General features: G+C 38.0%; 2 protein-coding genes across 2 annotated transcripts in view; both read right to left on the bottom strand.

Moving 5' to 3' along the window:
- LOC594083 (putative uncharacterized protein DDB_G0271606) overlaps window positions 1-7035 on the bottom strand; it is a 36013-nt gene extending 28978 nt beyond the window's left edge. The window contains exon 1 of the mRNA XM_003729355.3: window positions 6409-7035. Within this exon, the coding sequence (XP_003729403.1) occupies window positions 6409-6705 (297 nt within the window). The 5' untranslated portion in view covers window positions 6706-7035. The remainder of the gene's footprint in view (window positions 1-6408) is intronic.
- Window positions 7036-14193: 7158 nt separating this feature from the next.
- Window positions 14194-16116, bottom strand: LOC100889826. The gene is made up of 3 exons (XM_030980196.1): window positions 16071-16116; window positions 15767-15860; window positions 14194-15150 (listed from the first exon to the last, which is right to left on the bottom strand). The coding sequence occupies exons 1-3, from the start codon at window positions 16114-16116 to the stop codon at window positions 14490-14492; spliced, it is 801 nt and encodes a 266-aa protein (XP_030836056.1). The 3' UTR covers window positions 14194-14489.
- Between the last annotated feature and the right edge of the window lie 469 nt (window positions 16117-16585).

Genomic DNA, 16585 nt, shown 5'->3' with positions numbered 1-16585 from the left:
CTCAAAGTCCTGCAAAATGAAATAAGAGAACTGCTTGGGTGTAAAGTCATCTTTATCATTCCAGCTCTTTCTTGACTTTTTTTTCTGGAGGGGAAAAAGGTAAGATTTTCAGATTTTCTCAAAAGGAGGGAGACATATATATTCTCTCCTCCTGAATCCAGGGTTTTGGGTGTCAAATATCTCTATCGTTCACTTGAGTTCTTTTTAATTTACACTAAGATAAGCTAATATCCAAATAATCCCGCGAGAAATATTCATAATCAATTGCTTCTTTGATAGAAAAATAAAAATTAAGATTTCCCTTTTGGGGGGGGGGGGAGGAGGGGAGAGGGGTGCCAAGGCTCTTCACAGGTGAATCGCTCATAACTATTTGGGACATTTGTTTCATTCTGTCTATTTTTTTAAAGCAACAGCAAAAAAAAAAGCAATATTTTGTAAAAGCAAGATGCCTAGAAAGTGAAAATGAAAGTGAGACCACTGTAAATCTATAAACTTTTGCGATTAGTATACAAGAGTGATTTTCACATAAAAAGAAAGAAACTTTAAAAAAATGACTCCCCACTGATAGTTGTTTTGTTTTGTTTTGTTTTGTTATTTTCCAGAATACAAAATGGCATGCATTGAGTTGGTACATGTACTAACATGCAATACATGGGTGTGTTTCACAATCCCCTGATTTAGTAAGAGAGACGTGTGTGCGTAGGAGGGACGAGAGTTCATCTTCATATAATCTGCCTCACACACCCAATTCATGTGCTCTCTATTATCATTGCAGTTCTAGATTTAAAGATTAGAACAGATCAGCAAATGAAAAAAATAAAATGAAATAACAGAAGAGGGGCAAATTTCACCTCTTTCAAATTAGATTTAACTGATAAGAGATACATCATACTTGTCCATGTTGACTAGAGACAACGTGCATAATATTCCAGTAAATTTAAAGAGAAAGGGTAAATTTACACTTTAATTCGTAATGCAGTTTTTTAACTATAGAAGTAACACTTGAACAATCTTCCTGTTGGTAAATGAAATAAGATTCATGAGCAATAAGATATACCAGTTTAGCTAGTTAGCTACCAGTATATGCATGTACTTGACCAAAACATTTGCTTGTTAGTTTTTTTCCAACATATATTCTTCTCCTTACAAGTAAGTTTCAAGTTTTTCCTCATCTTTTTTTTTTGGTTCCATCTTAATTTTCCATTATAACACTTTATGCAACAAAAACCTACATGGAAACTTTGGTGTGCATAAAATTCCCAGATTTGCAATAGTTTCATGCCCCGAATGTCTCTGTAGTACAGTCAGTGAGTTTCGTTTTGTAATAAAGAGATTTTTGAAATATGAGATCACTATAAATATGGCGAATCTCAAATTGTTAACTTTGCCAGTGGATTGTGACGTAGTTACAACAGACAACTAAAGAATATCATTAATTTCTGTTTTCCTCCAAACGGCTTTCTCCCTTGGGACACTACTCTAAATACATTATAGAGAGTGTACAATTGTAGGTCATCTAAAGAGAAAAGACCCTCCCTGGGTCATATATTTTTAGAGAAAAAAGTTCTTTAAGTTACTTTGTGTGCTGGCACAAAAAGTTGTCCAGCACTACATCACAGTGACAATACCGATTCAGCCAATTTGAAGTTCACATACTGTACATGTTATAGTGAATTAGTGATTACATCATTACAACTTTTTAAAAATCATAACTTTCCTTCTTAGTCTTTGTCAATTTCATTCAAACTTTCGCTGGTTTGCTTCTCTGATTTTTCTGCTTTCTTTTAGCAATGTTTGCTGATAAGGTTGGATTTCCTGATACAAATAATCTTCAGTTCTACTAGTAACGGTAAGTACACGTAAGTTGGAATGAAACAAATTACATAGTCCCCAAAGTTCAATTCTGTCCATTGCTTCCAATGAAGTTTGATAGAATAACAAATCAAAACTACCAGCCACGAACAACAAACTCATTTTGTAGAAAATCCTGCAGACATACTGTACATGTACATGCACATGTTGCTACATGTATCTATTTGTTTTCTTTTACATTTGTTCATTGCACGAGTACTGGGTCAACAATGATAATTATTCCTTTTGCCCTAAGTGGTAAATAAAATTAAAAAAACATAATCTATTTCCCCATTTCTTTCAAATGACATTTATGAAATCATGGTATGATTCATTTCATATTGGATTATGTATTTAATAGTTGTGGAATATGCATACATTTACATTTAATTCTTTTGTATGACGTACAGAGAAACAGAGCACATGTGTACCTCAGCCATACATTATGTGTAGGAGTCACACAATACAGACTGTATGTGAATTTTTAATCAGCCCACATTGTTTTAGAGACAATGAAATTCATACTACATGTAATTCCACAATGTGAATTGTGAAAGCATGTACTGAAGTTCATGTGTACAGCAAAAACAGTGGCTCTTAATGTTGATCAAAATAGATCATTGTATACATGTTAGTCAGTGTAACAGTGTAACAATAACATTCATACTAATTCCACAATGTACATTTTAAAAGCATGTAATGAAGTTCATGTGTACAGCAAAGACATTACTGTAGTTCTTCTTCATATTGACCAAAATAGATCATTGTATACATGTACATGTGAGTCAGTGTAACAGTGCACAATATATGCTCCAAGCTACATGGAACAGCTCTTGTTTGGGAGGATTACTCATACCCTAAGCAGCTCTGAACTAAAGTCAGGACTCAACACAACCCTGTAAGGCAGCTACATAGAGTCTACATATGGTCACACAATGAACCAGTCCTAGACCAGTCAACGAGATTTGTAAGGCAATGCCATGCTCCGTTAGTCACGCACGAGAACCAGTACACTGACTCACTTCTCATTGGCCCGTGTTGATGAATTGGTGCACAGAACTTGATGGAAGTTCAGTGCAGTGCTCTTTCTTAGATTGACTGTGCGTCAAAAGAGGGAGCCCTTTCCCTTACTGAACTCAGAGCTTTACCATTTCAAAGTAAAATGTTTTGGAGTTCTGCCAAACTTTTTCTCCATAGCCACCATTGCAATACTAGTATGTGTACATGCATGAGTATAATATGTTTGATTTTTTTGTTCCCTCTTTCTTCTCTCCCTCGCTTTCTGGAAAACATTGAATTGTGGTGATTTTCCTTACAGATTTAAAGGCTTTCTATTCACCCTCTATCTCATTTATGAATGTAAATACTAGCCTAGAAAATACCAAAAGGTGCCACCTTGACAGCCTTAAACATTTGAGTCATTGGAAACAAAAACAAAAGGATTATACTGCTTCTTCTAGTTTCATCTCACAATACAATTCACCTATTTATTCCCCATTTTGAAATTGTTATCCCATTATATAATCGACAGTAAAGTACTGATATGATGCATAGTAAAACCCAATGCTTATTGTTTTATTTTTTGTAATTTTTTTACGATTTTTTTTCTTTCTAATGCTAACATCGACCTCTTAGCGTAAATATTCACAACTGAATGATACACGGCTAAAATCTAAAACAACAGTAACAACTCTGTTATTGACATCAGAGTTACGGTACTTTAAGATAGTCATAGGAACCAAAATGTTCAACTTATTAGCTCCAATTTACAGTGTTCTTCCAAAGAATTAAGTTTGCTTCTGATTGTTTTCTTGTCTGCACAGAATGGGGCATTCAATTTCTGAAATATCAGTTTTCATGACATCCAACTATCCAAGACATCTGTGAGAAACCTAGACCTGTACACAGGCATTCATCATGATGTATGGCCGAAATAATAATAATAATAATAGTGGGTTCTTGTATAGCGCTCATGTCTGTCAGACGGCGCTCTAGCCTTTCAAGGAATTAATTCCTGCCAGGTACCCATTTAAATGTACATCATCTGGGTTGAGTGTGGCAAATGTAGATCAATGTCTTGCCAAAGGACATTAGTGCCCCTTTCAAAATTATAATGATCTGTATAAACTGTGAGTTGATCTAGTGGTCAAATGGTAACCTCTGGTTCATCTTATGTAAGCAATGACCAAGGGGATGACAAGGACGAGTTACATCATTTAGAGGAAATCAAGTAAGTGTGTAGCGGTGGTTATTTTACCTGACTGCTAAGAAAGCATAAATGCTTGTTAGTAAGCAACCAGACGGCTTCAGGTCGTCTTCGAGAGACCTGGTAATGAGGATTAATGCCTTACCAAAGGGCACTAGCGCATCGCCTTGGTTTTGAACCCGGGTCACTGGATTATGAAACCACTGCTCTACCAACTGAGCCTCCTTATGGCTCTACACTAACAAGTGCATGGAAGAGATAGGAGCCCAAACCCCAAGTCCGGCCACCATTTATGTCTCAATTTTAACACAGGGTATATGCAATTATGCATACAGAGTTACAGACTGTAACAAGTTCATTCTGGGTTCCTTTCCAAAATGTAAGTGAGGCCTCTGTATTCTGATTGAAAAAAATCAACGAAGAGAGAAAAAGAACGGAAACAAGAAGAGAATTTAGGTGCAACCTTTTTTGTTTTGAAGGTGACCAGCCAAAATGAACTACATGTACATGGTAAATGTTATTACATGTGTACTGTTGTGTGGCTTGTTATCTTTCAACTTTTAAAAGATCTACTTTTTTCACACAGTAGGATATTAATATTTGGACATTTGTATGAGGGTCTGGTGGTTTGTTAGCCAGATACATTTTTTTCTTCTTCAACCCACTCTAAAGGTATTTGTAAGCCTTCTTAGGCTAAACACATGGATTGCAACTGCCTGTTCCACTGTCATCTAGAATGACAGGCCTACACTGTACATGTAAATTCTAATACTCGAGTCAGTTGGGTGATCTACTTTTTCTACACTGTACTACAATGTAACTTCTACATAATAATGTAATGCTCTGTACCATAAGAGAAATAAATTATTTGAGCTTTTTCAATCAATAAGCAAAAATTCCAATTCAAGATTCCATTTACAGGAACTAACAGTCACACATCATCTACAGGTAAGGAGTTAAATTAACCAAACATAGATAGATTCCGGCACTTTTCATCCATTACAATAAAAGTACAATTAAAACCTGTCTATAATGACCATCTAAATGAACAAATGCATATCTGAACAGCTTCATACCAAATACAAGGAGACTGGAACAATCTCCCGCCAGGCGTCAAAAACCTGAACTCTACACAAACCTTTAAACTATACCTCCAAAAGAGCAATGCATCAATTTAAAATGCACATTGCACGGGAAGCAACACCATCTCTACTCTCTAGACATTAGTGCTTCTAAGCGATGTCTGGATACCATTTTGAGATTCTGAGATTAATGAGGGGGAACAGTAGCTACTTTAAATAGATGACCTAAATAGACAGATTCTGTAAAATAGTCTATATTTTTTTTGCAACCTTCAGTCCTTCACACAACCCGTAAAAATCTACCTAACGACCTATAGATAGCCATTTATGTAACTTTGGCAGACTCACAGTGCCGACGATCTCCGACCTGAGCGGAGGAAGGAATAGGATACAAGAGAGATGGACATACATGTACAAACTACAACAGGCCTAGTGGCCATTTATAGAGAGGTTGCAATGATGACAGTCTTTGACTTTTCTGACATGTACAAATTACAATTTGTCTGTTTTAAGCCAGAAGGGCATCAACTCATAAACTTTAACAAAGAGTTATTGTCCTACTTGAGGACTGGCTCTGCCTCTGAGAATGGATGACAACTGCAACTGAACAGACAAAATAATCAAGGATTATGTCATGATCATCATTCTCCATCTGTTCATTCAATGAGTTCAAACTAGAATAGAAAGAAATACTTTTATTAAATGTAGAGATAAAAACTGGTATCTTCAGGAAAAGATACCAGCTGAGCCATATTCTTCACTGTGTTAATTTGAACCCAAACTAGCTAACGCACATTTCAATGGTGTATTGATCAATCAGCTGTGAGCTGGCCAACCCTTCACCCCAGCCTTCAAACAGTGCACAATCATACTACAATGGCTGCGAACGCTCAAAACTAGTATAACAAAGTCAACAAGACCCGCCGATTGCGGGCTGCTCTACACAAAAACTAGGACGAAGTTATCGATGACAGTTAACATGAGATTGATTAGATCTGAATGTTGAATAAAGTGGACATAGGTTATGAAGAAGTGAAAAGACAGGAAGCCAACATATGGTCAATTATTTATAAAAATGAATAGAAAAGCTTTATTTTTCATTAGAAATAGGGACGCCGCGTCGAACTAAAAGTGGCCCAAAACAAAATGATCCACGGTGATACACTGCAGTGTGTCAATTCCGCACCGATAATAACGGGGGCATACGGCGACCGGCTTGCACCGGAATACGTGCACGACGGCACAAACAAGTTACACAAAAATACTTACCACAACTTGGGGTTGATTTCGCCCCATTTCGCTATTTGAACAGTTCCCGTTAGGTTCAGATTTTACTTTAGACTGTCCACTCTCTTGTGCTTTCACATTCCTCGGAGTTCTCTTGTTTCTGTTTTCAATAATTCGTCGATGAAACTCTTGTGTATCTTGCCTTTCTTGTTCTCTCCTTTGAGGAGTGGAAGAATCAAAAATTCGAAGAGATTGCGCTTTTCCTTTCCGAACTTTCTCAATTCTCTCTCGCAATCGGACGACTACCTGTTGTTTTCTGGGGGACAGGTAATCCCCCATAGTCTCCCGTAGAACCACTATGGTGACGAATAAGCCCTAATAACTGCCCCGAAATTTTGGGGAAGCTCTAGTCCAATTACGATTTGCAGTTCGTCGACAAGAGTCTCGGAAATTGGTAGCGAGTCAGCGGTACGGTATACGGTCCACTATACTATCGAGTCAATACAAATAATTCCACAGTACAGTCGATCGAGTCTAGTCGCATATCACGCACGCTATACACACCACAACCGTGCTAGCTATCACGATCACGGGCACACACGGGGTTACCGTACCGCTACATACATGGGACATCCACGGCCAACACTTGGTCGAAGAGCATAGCAGAGGCGACACAGTTGCCAATTTGAAGGTCATTTACAAACTTGAAAGATTGTAGAGGTTTCCGTTATATTTTCTTCAACGACATAGCTCGATTGATTGTTCATCGTTTCAGATTCACAAATAATCAAAATAGCACAATCCATTTAAAAAATATTTGTTGAACTGCAAATAATAACTGCAATACACATTCGAATGAATCCGTGAGCATGCAGGCCCTGTATTTGTGTGCGTGTGTGTATCGGAGAGGGGGGGGGGGGGGGAGGGGGGTGTAGCCGTGTAGGTTGGTCTAATACAGATTTCGCCTAAATTTGCAGATTTTATTCTTACTTATAGCATGATAATTCTGCTATGTCCTGGACCAGGCGCGGATCTAGGGGGCCGAACGGGCCTTGCCTCCCCCTCCCCCTATTAAACCCAAAAGAGAGAGAAGGAAGGGAAGGGAAAGGGAAAAAAAGAGAGAAAGGGAAAGAAAAAGGAAGACAAAAAGAAGTGAGGAAGGGGAGACCAGATGCGATTTTTTTTTCCCCCAACAAGGTGTAAATCGAGGGGATGCACTGACGTACGGAGGAAGTGGGATGCCCCCCCCCCCCCCATAAAATTCAACCGTGGTTTATTTCGATACCGGCGATTTACAAAGTGCTGCTAAAATGACATAATTTTCCGAGATTTTCCCTCACTTTTTAGTTAATTATACTTTTTTATGCGTTTCTTGGAAAATGACAAATTCCTATATTTACTGTCAGGCGAGAAATGTGCTTATGTGAAGGCTTACATGTCAGGGCCCGCGGAACGGCGGGCTCGGGGGCCTCGAGCTTCCCCTCCCACTTTTTTCGAAAAAGTGTAAGAAATAGAAAGAAGAGAGAAAGAAAAAAAAGAAAAGTGACCTGCCAGTGTCACAATATATCGATGTATTAAAATATGCTCATGCATCTGACCGTGATTAGCCTAAATACCGAAAAAAACCCTGAGCTTCCGAGGGCCCTACTCCCCCTTGATTCCACCTAGGGCCCTAAGGCGGGCTCCTTGATGCTAGTGTGACGGTAATTTAATGCATAGAACCTCTGAGCTTCTGGGGCTCCGCCCCTGGACCCCACGCCAATTAGTGTCCTGCCAGTGTCCTGCCAATGATTACAACGGCATTTGAAAGAAAATACTTAATTTAGAACTTCCCTCAAAACGAAAGGGCTTGAAAATGTCTTTTGTGTGGGGAAAATAACGACCGTTAGTTGTCGAATCGTCTTGAGGGATTGCAGCCCTTTTATTAAGTAAACTGATTTTCAGACCCTTGTACCGAATGGTCGTACGTTTTCTGCTGCGCAAAGATTCAATCAGTTTTGATCATTAAAAGAAGTGGGTTATTGATGTAGACAAATGCTCATGTACCTGTTACATCTCATTTTATGTACGTTAGAAAAAAAGATGTCAGCCAGTCACTCAATAGTATCTGACAGTGAAGTCTAGTCAAAGTAAACGGGTTTCCTTGCATAATTTGAATACGTTTAAATTTCACAGATAGTACTCTAGGCCTACGTGACATATTCATAATTCCTGCAAAGTTCTATACAGAATGTGATGTTATTTTTTCAATACAGATCGATCAATCGATCTGATGTACTGGGTGTAAGCCACAAATATGTTTAAATAATTAAAATTTCACACAGGAATATTACATTTATAAAAGAATTTGATGTTGGCTACAATTGGAACTAGTCAGGGAGACAGGGACACAGAACCTTTACTGTGTGACTGCAACTTATTGATTTAGTATGTAAGTTCAATCGCAACTTTTTATCGGCTTTGGGCAGACAAAACTTTGTAAAAGAAAAGAGGGACTTAACTTTGGCATCATAATACAAGAGAGTGGGCTACATACATCCACATGTAATATTTAAGAGATTCTGGAGAGAAAGCTGAAGGTTATAGATTACATTATAACATCCAGACGCGTACGTGTTGGGGGGGGGGGGGGGGTTGGGGTCGAACCCCAGGTTTTTTGTGTGTGTTTTGGAGGAACCCCCTCTCATTTTTTTTTTAAATTAAAAATGTCCTCTTACCCCCCCCCCCCCTCCGCTTATTCAGCGGCTGGCTGAGTCGTTGCGAAATTTTTGGGACCCCCCCCCCCCCCCCCCCAAAAAAAAAAAAAAAAAATATATATATATATATAACTCATTTTTATGGAGAACCATTTTAAATTTCGAGACCCCCCCCCCCAAAAAAAAAGTGACCTCTTACCCCCCCCCCCCCCCCCTGCTTATTCAGCGGCTGTCTGAGTCGTTGCGAAATTTGCGGACCGATTTATAAATTTTAAACCCCCCCCCCCCCTTGAAAAAATCCTGCGTACGCGCCTGGTCACAGCCATGCATTCTCAATTTCTACACTGAGTCATGAAGGCGAGAACCGTGGTAGCGGATACCCCCCCCCCCCCCCGGGTTTAAAATAATCAATAATACGTGGACTGTCCTTCAGACTGGATAGTATTTATGTGGGTATTTAAAGTCAGCCTCTCAAGCGAATTTATGCCTCACCCATGGGCGTAAATCTGTAATTAGATAAGATAAGATAAGATAAGATTTTATTCGTCTTTCTTTCAAATGACATATATAGATCATAACAAATTGATACCTATTGTTCAGGGGGATGATCTATTCATTCAACCCCCCCCCCCCCCCCCTGAACAATAGGCACCTCTCGGACCGAGATGGGGAAAGCCCAACGAACATGCGATAGTACGAAAACACTGTATGCAGGCTTTTGTGCTAATCATTATACAATGCGCCTTCATCAAATTGGCACCCGTACTTTTCGGCATCCTCAGTGACGTGCCTGATTACACAATGAATATTCATGATCCGCCTCCGCGATTCCTCGGCCGCCCGGAAGATCAAAAGAATACACACATATTGGTAGATTCCCGTACACAGTTTTGCGAATTATAACGGGACATCTACGTAAGTGATACACATAGCCCGATATGGGTGAAGTAACGGCGGAGAGAGAAGGATCGAAGAGTATTATTTTGACGGGGATTGCACATTATGGTTCAATTGATATGAATATCCAGTTAAAATATCTACTTGTAACTGCATTTAGTTGCTCTGCAAGGACTTTATTGTCTAGAAAGTTTGTAAATCATTAAGTGTGCTGGGCTGTCTATAATATATATGTATCGACATGAGTAATATATGCGGGGGCGAATATTCTACTTCATGAACTTTGTATACCCCGGCCTTTGTGTAAGAAGAACCAGAGATATTCAGTAATTTCGATGACGAAAATTTGTACAGTATCGGGGAAACCCAGTGTTGAAAACGATGAGTAATAGGGCTATAAGAATAGTTTCGAAATACATTGTTTGTAATTACTTTATCCATGGAAATAGTAAGCTGACATGTAATTATATAGGCCTATATATGCCGGCTTACCTGTGCTCTGGAATTTAGTGTTTCATGGAACTTGCAAATGTTTGCTATAATGACATGACATTATATAGGTGAAAGGAAATATCATCTTCTATAGATTAATGTTAATAAAGTAAAATAACAGGGATCAATAGCTCTGATAGGTACACGTTTTACTTTGACAAGTGCCCCTTTTTAATTGTAATAATTGCCCCCTTCCCCTTCTGATAAGTGCTCTTTTACTTCTTTGATGAGTGCCCCTGTTTACCTTTGATAAATGCCCCTTTTCCTTCTCATAAATGCCCCCTTTACACCCCATTAATAATATTGCCACTATCAAAAATCTGAAGGCGCCCTTTTTCCTTTCTCATAAGTGCCCCTTTTCATCTCTGGTGAGTGCCTCTTTTCAGTTGCGAGAAATTCTCCTTCTCACCTCTGATATTTCTGCACTTTTTACTTTGACTCGTGCCCCTTTTCCTGTTTAATAATTTCACTTTTTGCTTCTGATACGTGCCCTTCCCTTTGTAGCACGAACCCCTTCCCTTTCTCTGAAATACCAGTTTTCACTTCTGATAAGTGCCCTTCTTGGGACACGTGCCCCTTTTCCTTTCTCATAAGTACCATATTTCCTTCGGATAAGTTCACTTTAACCTTTTATATATATATGAGCCCCTTCCCCGCCAAATGACCTTTTTTACATCTGATATAACCCCCTATGAAAATCTGATAGGTCCCCTTTTCCTTCAACAGATGCCCCATTTCCACTCTCATAAGTGCCTTTTTAATCGCTGTTGGGTGTCCCTTTTCAGGTACAAGAAGTGCACCATTTTTACCTCTGATAATTGCCCTTTAATTCCTTTAATTTCCCTAGAGCTCGCTCGCTATGCTGCTCTCATTTATAGTTTTTATCATTATATGTTACTCATAAAAGAATTGTTCAGTCTTTCTTCATTAGATTGTGCTTAAAACTAATCAGTGTTTATCTAAGATGTAATTTTCCTTACTGCGACCTCACAAATCTAAACATTTTGCTCGCTCGCTTCGCTCATTAAAAAATTAATATTCAGACCATCACACCCAACTACAAAGTATGCTGCTTAAGCAGTATCTTGTATTACGTAAAGAGAGAGACAAATATTGATGTCATCCCTGATAGTGAACTTGCAATCATAACGATGAAGGGGGTATAAACCAATGTCTGAAAATTATGTTCACTTTGAGATTTTCCTTTATAGGTGCCCCCTTTTTCAGAAAGTGCCCTGTTGGTGCCCCCACTTTTGAAGACGCTTCGCTGCCCCTACTTGACAAGAATCACAGCAACGAATGGTGTGGTATCACGAATTTACTAGCTAAATCGCAATCCTCTATGAACTTTATTTATCTATCCATGTATCCATTTATCTTCGCAACCCAATCTATTTTTCTCTCTCTCTTCCACTTTTAGCCGTAAAACATCGTATTTTGTTTCATTTCTCTTTTTATTTTGTGCTTGTGTATTCCGCTTTCATGTAGTTTAATTCAGTGAACATGCTTATCTTTTGAGTACGTTTTTTTTTTTAAAATATTTTTTTTATTATAATATTTATACACATATACCAATTTTATATTTATACTGGGGTCCAATCTTTGTATCTGTATAATAGAATCACTGCATTTGCTGTACTGAAGTTAATATTACCTAGAGTAAATTTTTAATTCGTACAATAATTCATATAAGTATTTATTTTCTACATAACTCCGCCTCTACCATTAATAGTTTGATAATGTGTAAAGCTTGAATTTTTATATCGATACATTATGATGGTGTCACTATTCGCACTTCCCGCTGCCTATCATCTTACTATCCCCACTTGAATCTTCTTCTTCTCCTTCTTCCTCTTTCTCTTCTACTTTTTCTCTTCTTCTCCCTCTTCATAATCTCACCATCCTCTTGTCTATGCTTTCTTTACTCTACACCACCATCACGTTCTTCTTCACTTTTCTTTATCTCCTTTTTATATAAAAATTAGTTAGGGAGATCAAATAATAATAAGAAATACGAATTTTAAAGTTAAATATTATTTTTAACAATTTACTCATTCAAGTTCAGTTCATTAATTTGATGTCATTTAATATGAATGTTTTTATATATTGTATTTTACATTTGTAAAACATTGCCCAATTCGGCCTTGTAGGCCGCGATGCATTGTTGTTCTTTTATTCTCAATAAAACCATTATCAATTCAATTCAATGATTGACAGAACAATATATTTCATGTCATTGACTACTATGATTCAGGATTATTTTTTACTTTCTACTTTATTTTTTAAACTTCCATATCACTTAAAGAAAATGATTTGTAAAAGAGTATTATGCTTTGTTAATTTTGCATGGGATATTAATAAAAGCAACCACCCAATCAATTATATGACTTGCTTTAATTACAATTTTTTTTGCCTTAATTGATTTTTATGCCCTCCTAAAATTTTAACTTGATCGAAATTCCCAATTATAAGACAAAGTGCTAATATCGACCCCCATCCCGAGTAAAAAAAAAAGGACACTTTTGTCTGGTCTAATATATTATCTTTTCAACTTCCACTGACATTTTTTGTGTGTGGAAGTGGCGTATCTATGATTTGGCGTCAGGTAAGGGTGCGCAATGGGGGGGGGGGGGGGGGGAATTGCGCCCCCGTCAAAAATTATCTACATAACTGTGAAAGCAGGCGAAGCGAGCGAGGCACTTCTTATTGTAGTAAAAACATTATTTTGTCATCAAAATATACGCTGCAATGGCCGAGTGTGAGGAATTTGGGGCATTCCGTTGTCATCCTGTTTTTGGATTTTGTGAGGGAGCGAAGCAAGCGAGCAACAATGGTCACTTTGATTTCTTGAAATGTTATTTCATCATAAAAATTCATTTTAGCTTAGATGTAAACATGGTTTAATCAGGCACCTTGCTGCAGGCCTAGCCATCGATTTTCTTTAAATACTAAAGTTCGGCACAGGGGAGGGGGCCCGGGGTTGATGAATGCCTTCTTATGATTATTTTGTGAACGAGTCTGGTGTGTTGCTATCAAAGTTTTTTTCTATCCCACTGTTTCCTTCCTCCACTTTCATGTGCATTAAAACATATCTTTACTCTGTTCTCTCATTTCCTCACCACCCCCCTCCCGTTTAATACCACTTCCTTTGGCTCTCTCACTTTCCTCTTCTCTTCCACCTCATGCACTAGTCCTCACTTCATTTCCTCTTCCTGTCATTCACTCAAACGCCCTCTCTCATTTCTTACCCTCTTCCTACCAGCGACCGGTTTCCCATTTCTACCGTATGACACCCATTTAAAACTCTCAGACCTCTTGGAAAAATTTACAATCTGTTGAATCTGACTTGCAAATAAGAGAGCCATACTTCACACAATATTATTCAAGGTTTTATGTACATGTATCTATTTAGAATGAACGGTCGTCAATAAAATTATTTATCCTCTTTACGCCTTTCTCTTAATGCCAAATTTTTAAAGTTACGATCAACCAAACACAAATTGGCAACTCTGATGCATCTTGCTAGGTCCTCTCCAATTAGCTCTATACAGAAAATCTCATAAACTTTAATTTTCTTAATTATTGATGACGGAATAGATTTCTTCCTTAAATGAGGATGTTATAGAAACATATATGCAATAATTATATATTGGGTGCATGAACGATCATTTTTTTTTTTTTAAGTTGCCACGGTTGCCAAATTTTTGAAAATAATTATTGCAGCTTCAATAATATATATTCATAACTTTCTTATTTTAATTGGAATTTGCTCAAATTTTCACTGACCGGTTCTTCTCATTTTTGGGGCATCTATTAAAAACAACTTAAATCAGGGTGGACTTGCCCTTTAACGAGTATCAATTAATGAATAATTCATAATGCAGGGTAACATATTTAAAAATAAACATATGGATATGAAAACTATATATATATACAGTATATATCAAGGTGATTTTTTTCAAGGCAATAAAGGCTATATTCAGCTTCTTTTGTTTAAATGCATGACTGATTTATTCATGCAAATATTCACCGTATAGACTATTTGTTGCCAAGATACAAAATAGCATCAATGGCATTTTTGGTGTTTCTTAGAGCTTTGATGGCTGTGTTACGATCCACTTTCATCTGGTCCATCACGCATGTGATGTCCTTCCCGCTTAGTCCTTCCTCATTCTCTGCAACTTCTCCAATGGCTTGAAAGACAGCTCTGTCTTTGAGGGTTTCATGTATAATGTCAGGGTTCATCAGTTTTCCCTTATGGATCAACTTCATCTGCTCAAATGGGATACAAGCTGCTCTCGAAATGTCAGCCATTAAGCTTGTCCCAGTACTCTGCCTGTCAAGAGTGACACAATGTTTTTGTTTGCTTGTTTTAACAGCAATTGTCACAGGGTCTCTAATGCTGTCTACTGTAGATGTTGAAGACTCTGATTCTGTTCTTTCACCAGGTTGCAGGACCTTCTCCTGTCGTTCTGCAGAAGACTTGTAAGCTGAACCTGTAAGCAGTTCACTGTTACCCAACTTCCTCAAGGTTTGTTCATCATCTTTGCAGGTTTGTTCATCAAGTGTCAGGGTTTGTAAGTTCACCGTTTCAGTTCCCACAGCTTCCGTATCTTCTTGGTGACCACTAGTGGACCGGTCTTTTGGTGAGCACTCGAGTTTATGGGTCGGCCAGTCATGGATTTGGCATTCTCTGGAACTGTATTATGGAAGTAGAATAGAATTTTAAGAATAGCATAACATACACATTTAAGCAAGTAGATTTACATGATTTGTAATTTTGTAGATCTCGGCAACACAACATTCAAATAACACTAACAATAATAGTCTGTTATTTCCTTGAAATGTCTAACCTGAAAAGTTTGTGTTATACTACTCTAAGTCTTACTAAAAACTACTACAAGCCTCAAGTAACTAGACAGCACAGTGCACTGACTCAGTACCAATGTCAGTAATATTACTAGAGAGTAACTAGCTAGTTATATTAATTGAACTATCGATTCACTGACATGCTCTAAAACCAGTAAAACTAAAAGTTTCAGAAAGACTAAGAGTCTAAGAGCAACATGAATCATCTCAAAATGTTGCATTATGATGCTTTTCGCTTGATGGTCACAAAAAATGAGACCGTGCAACCAATCCAGTCAATGCCCATAGCCTTAGGCCCTGGCCTGGCTGAACTAGCGCGGTCTGCCACTGCACTGGGCTGCATGGCCATGGGCATAGCACAGTGCATAGCCATAGGATCATGTTGTCTACATCATACTAAACTACCAAAAGATGCAATCTTACACAAACAGAATTCTAAATCATACCAATAAAATGTCGATTTACAACTTTTACAGCGTTTAAGTGCTTTAAACGGCTTGTCACAGACATATCCTTTTCTTCTCTCATGGGCGCAGCCATCTTTAATTTAATAAAGATTAGTAAAATGAAGAAAGCATTTTTGATAATTAATAAAATGTTAAGTAGTTTACCGGTCCAAATTAAATAAATGTTTCATTTTAAAATATATTTCATTACTTGTTTACCTTATAAGTAACATAACTAAAATAAAATAATACGAGGTAGATCTCTAGATGAACCTACTTCTTGCGCTTCATGCAAACTTTTCACGGTCGCGGTTGTTGTCTTGTTGTGCATGTGACATGTGCGCTGGCATCGGGATATTTTGATCGCCCAACACTGAGTGGAGCTGGAGCGAGGTGGCTAGGCGCTAGTCGGCCAGCCCAGCAGCGCCCCGGGTACAACGACCGGGAGTACGGCGAGACTCGAAGACGAAGCCCGATCCATATTCATGACCATGTCACGACTCACTACGAGGTTATTTGCTTGAATGAGAGCTCCATGCAAATGGAGGAGTACGTTAGTTTGTCATATTGAGTGAAAGCAGAAAAATTAATCATAGACTAGACTACCATAAATAATATTTGTGTCATGTCGCGTCGTTAGACAGTTGAGTTAGTTTTTTGGACGTGGACCCAGCTCAGTTGGAGTTGTAGAATTTTGTGCACTGCCCTACACTGGTGTATTGTGAATGTGATTATTTAGCGTGTTCACTAATCAGTGCAGTGATTGCACAACATAAGTACATATATCTAGATCTAACTAGGCCCTATATTCTTATTTTA

This window comes from Strongylocentrotus purpuratus, unplaced genomic scaffold, assembly GCF_000002235.5.
Source record: "Strongylocentrotus purpuratus isolate Spur 01 unplaced genomic scaffold, Spur_5.0 spur5_scaffold_11, whole genome shotgun sequence".
Classification (NCBI taxonomy): domain Eukaryota; kingdom Metazoa; phylum Echinodermata; class Echinoidea; order Camarodonta; family Strongylocentrotidae; genus Strongylocentrotus; species Strongylocentrotus purpuratus.
Note: the sequence above shows the minus strand (reverse complement) of the source record. Positions and strands in the feature narration are given on the sequence as shown.

What these genes read in the sequence shown, in the direction of transcription:
- LOC100889826 (XM_030980196.1), bottom strand. Translation starts at nt 16,116, where the DNA reads ATGCCAGCGCACATGTCACATGCACAACAAGACAACAACCGCGACC. An exon ending in ACAAGACAACAACCGCGACC is followed by an intron (nt 15,861 to 16,070) that starts GTGAAAAGTTTG and finishes ATTAAATTAAAG; the next exon opens with ATGGCTGCGCCCATGAGAGA. An exon ending in TGTAAATCGACATTTTATTG is followed by an intron (nt 15,151 to 15,766) that starts GTATGATTTAGA and finishes TCCATAATACAG; the next exon opens with TTCCAGAGAATGCCAAATCC.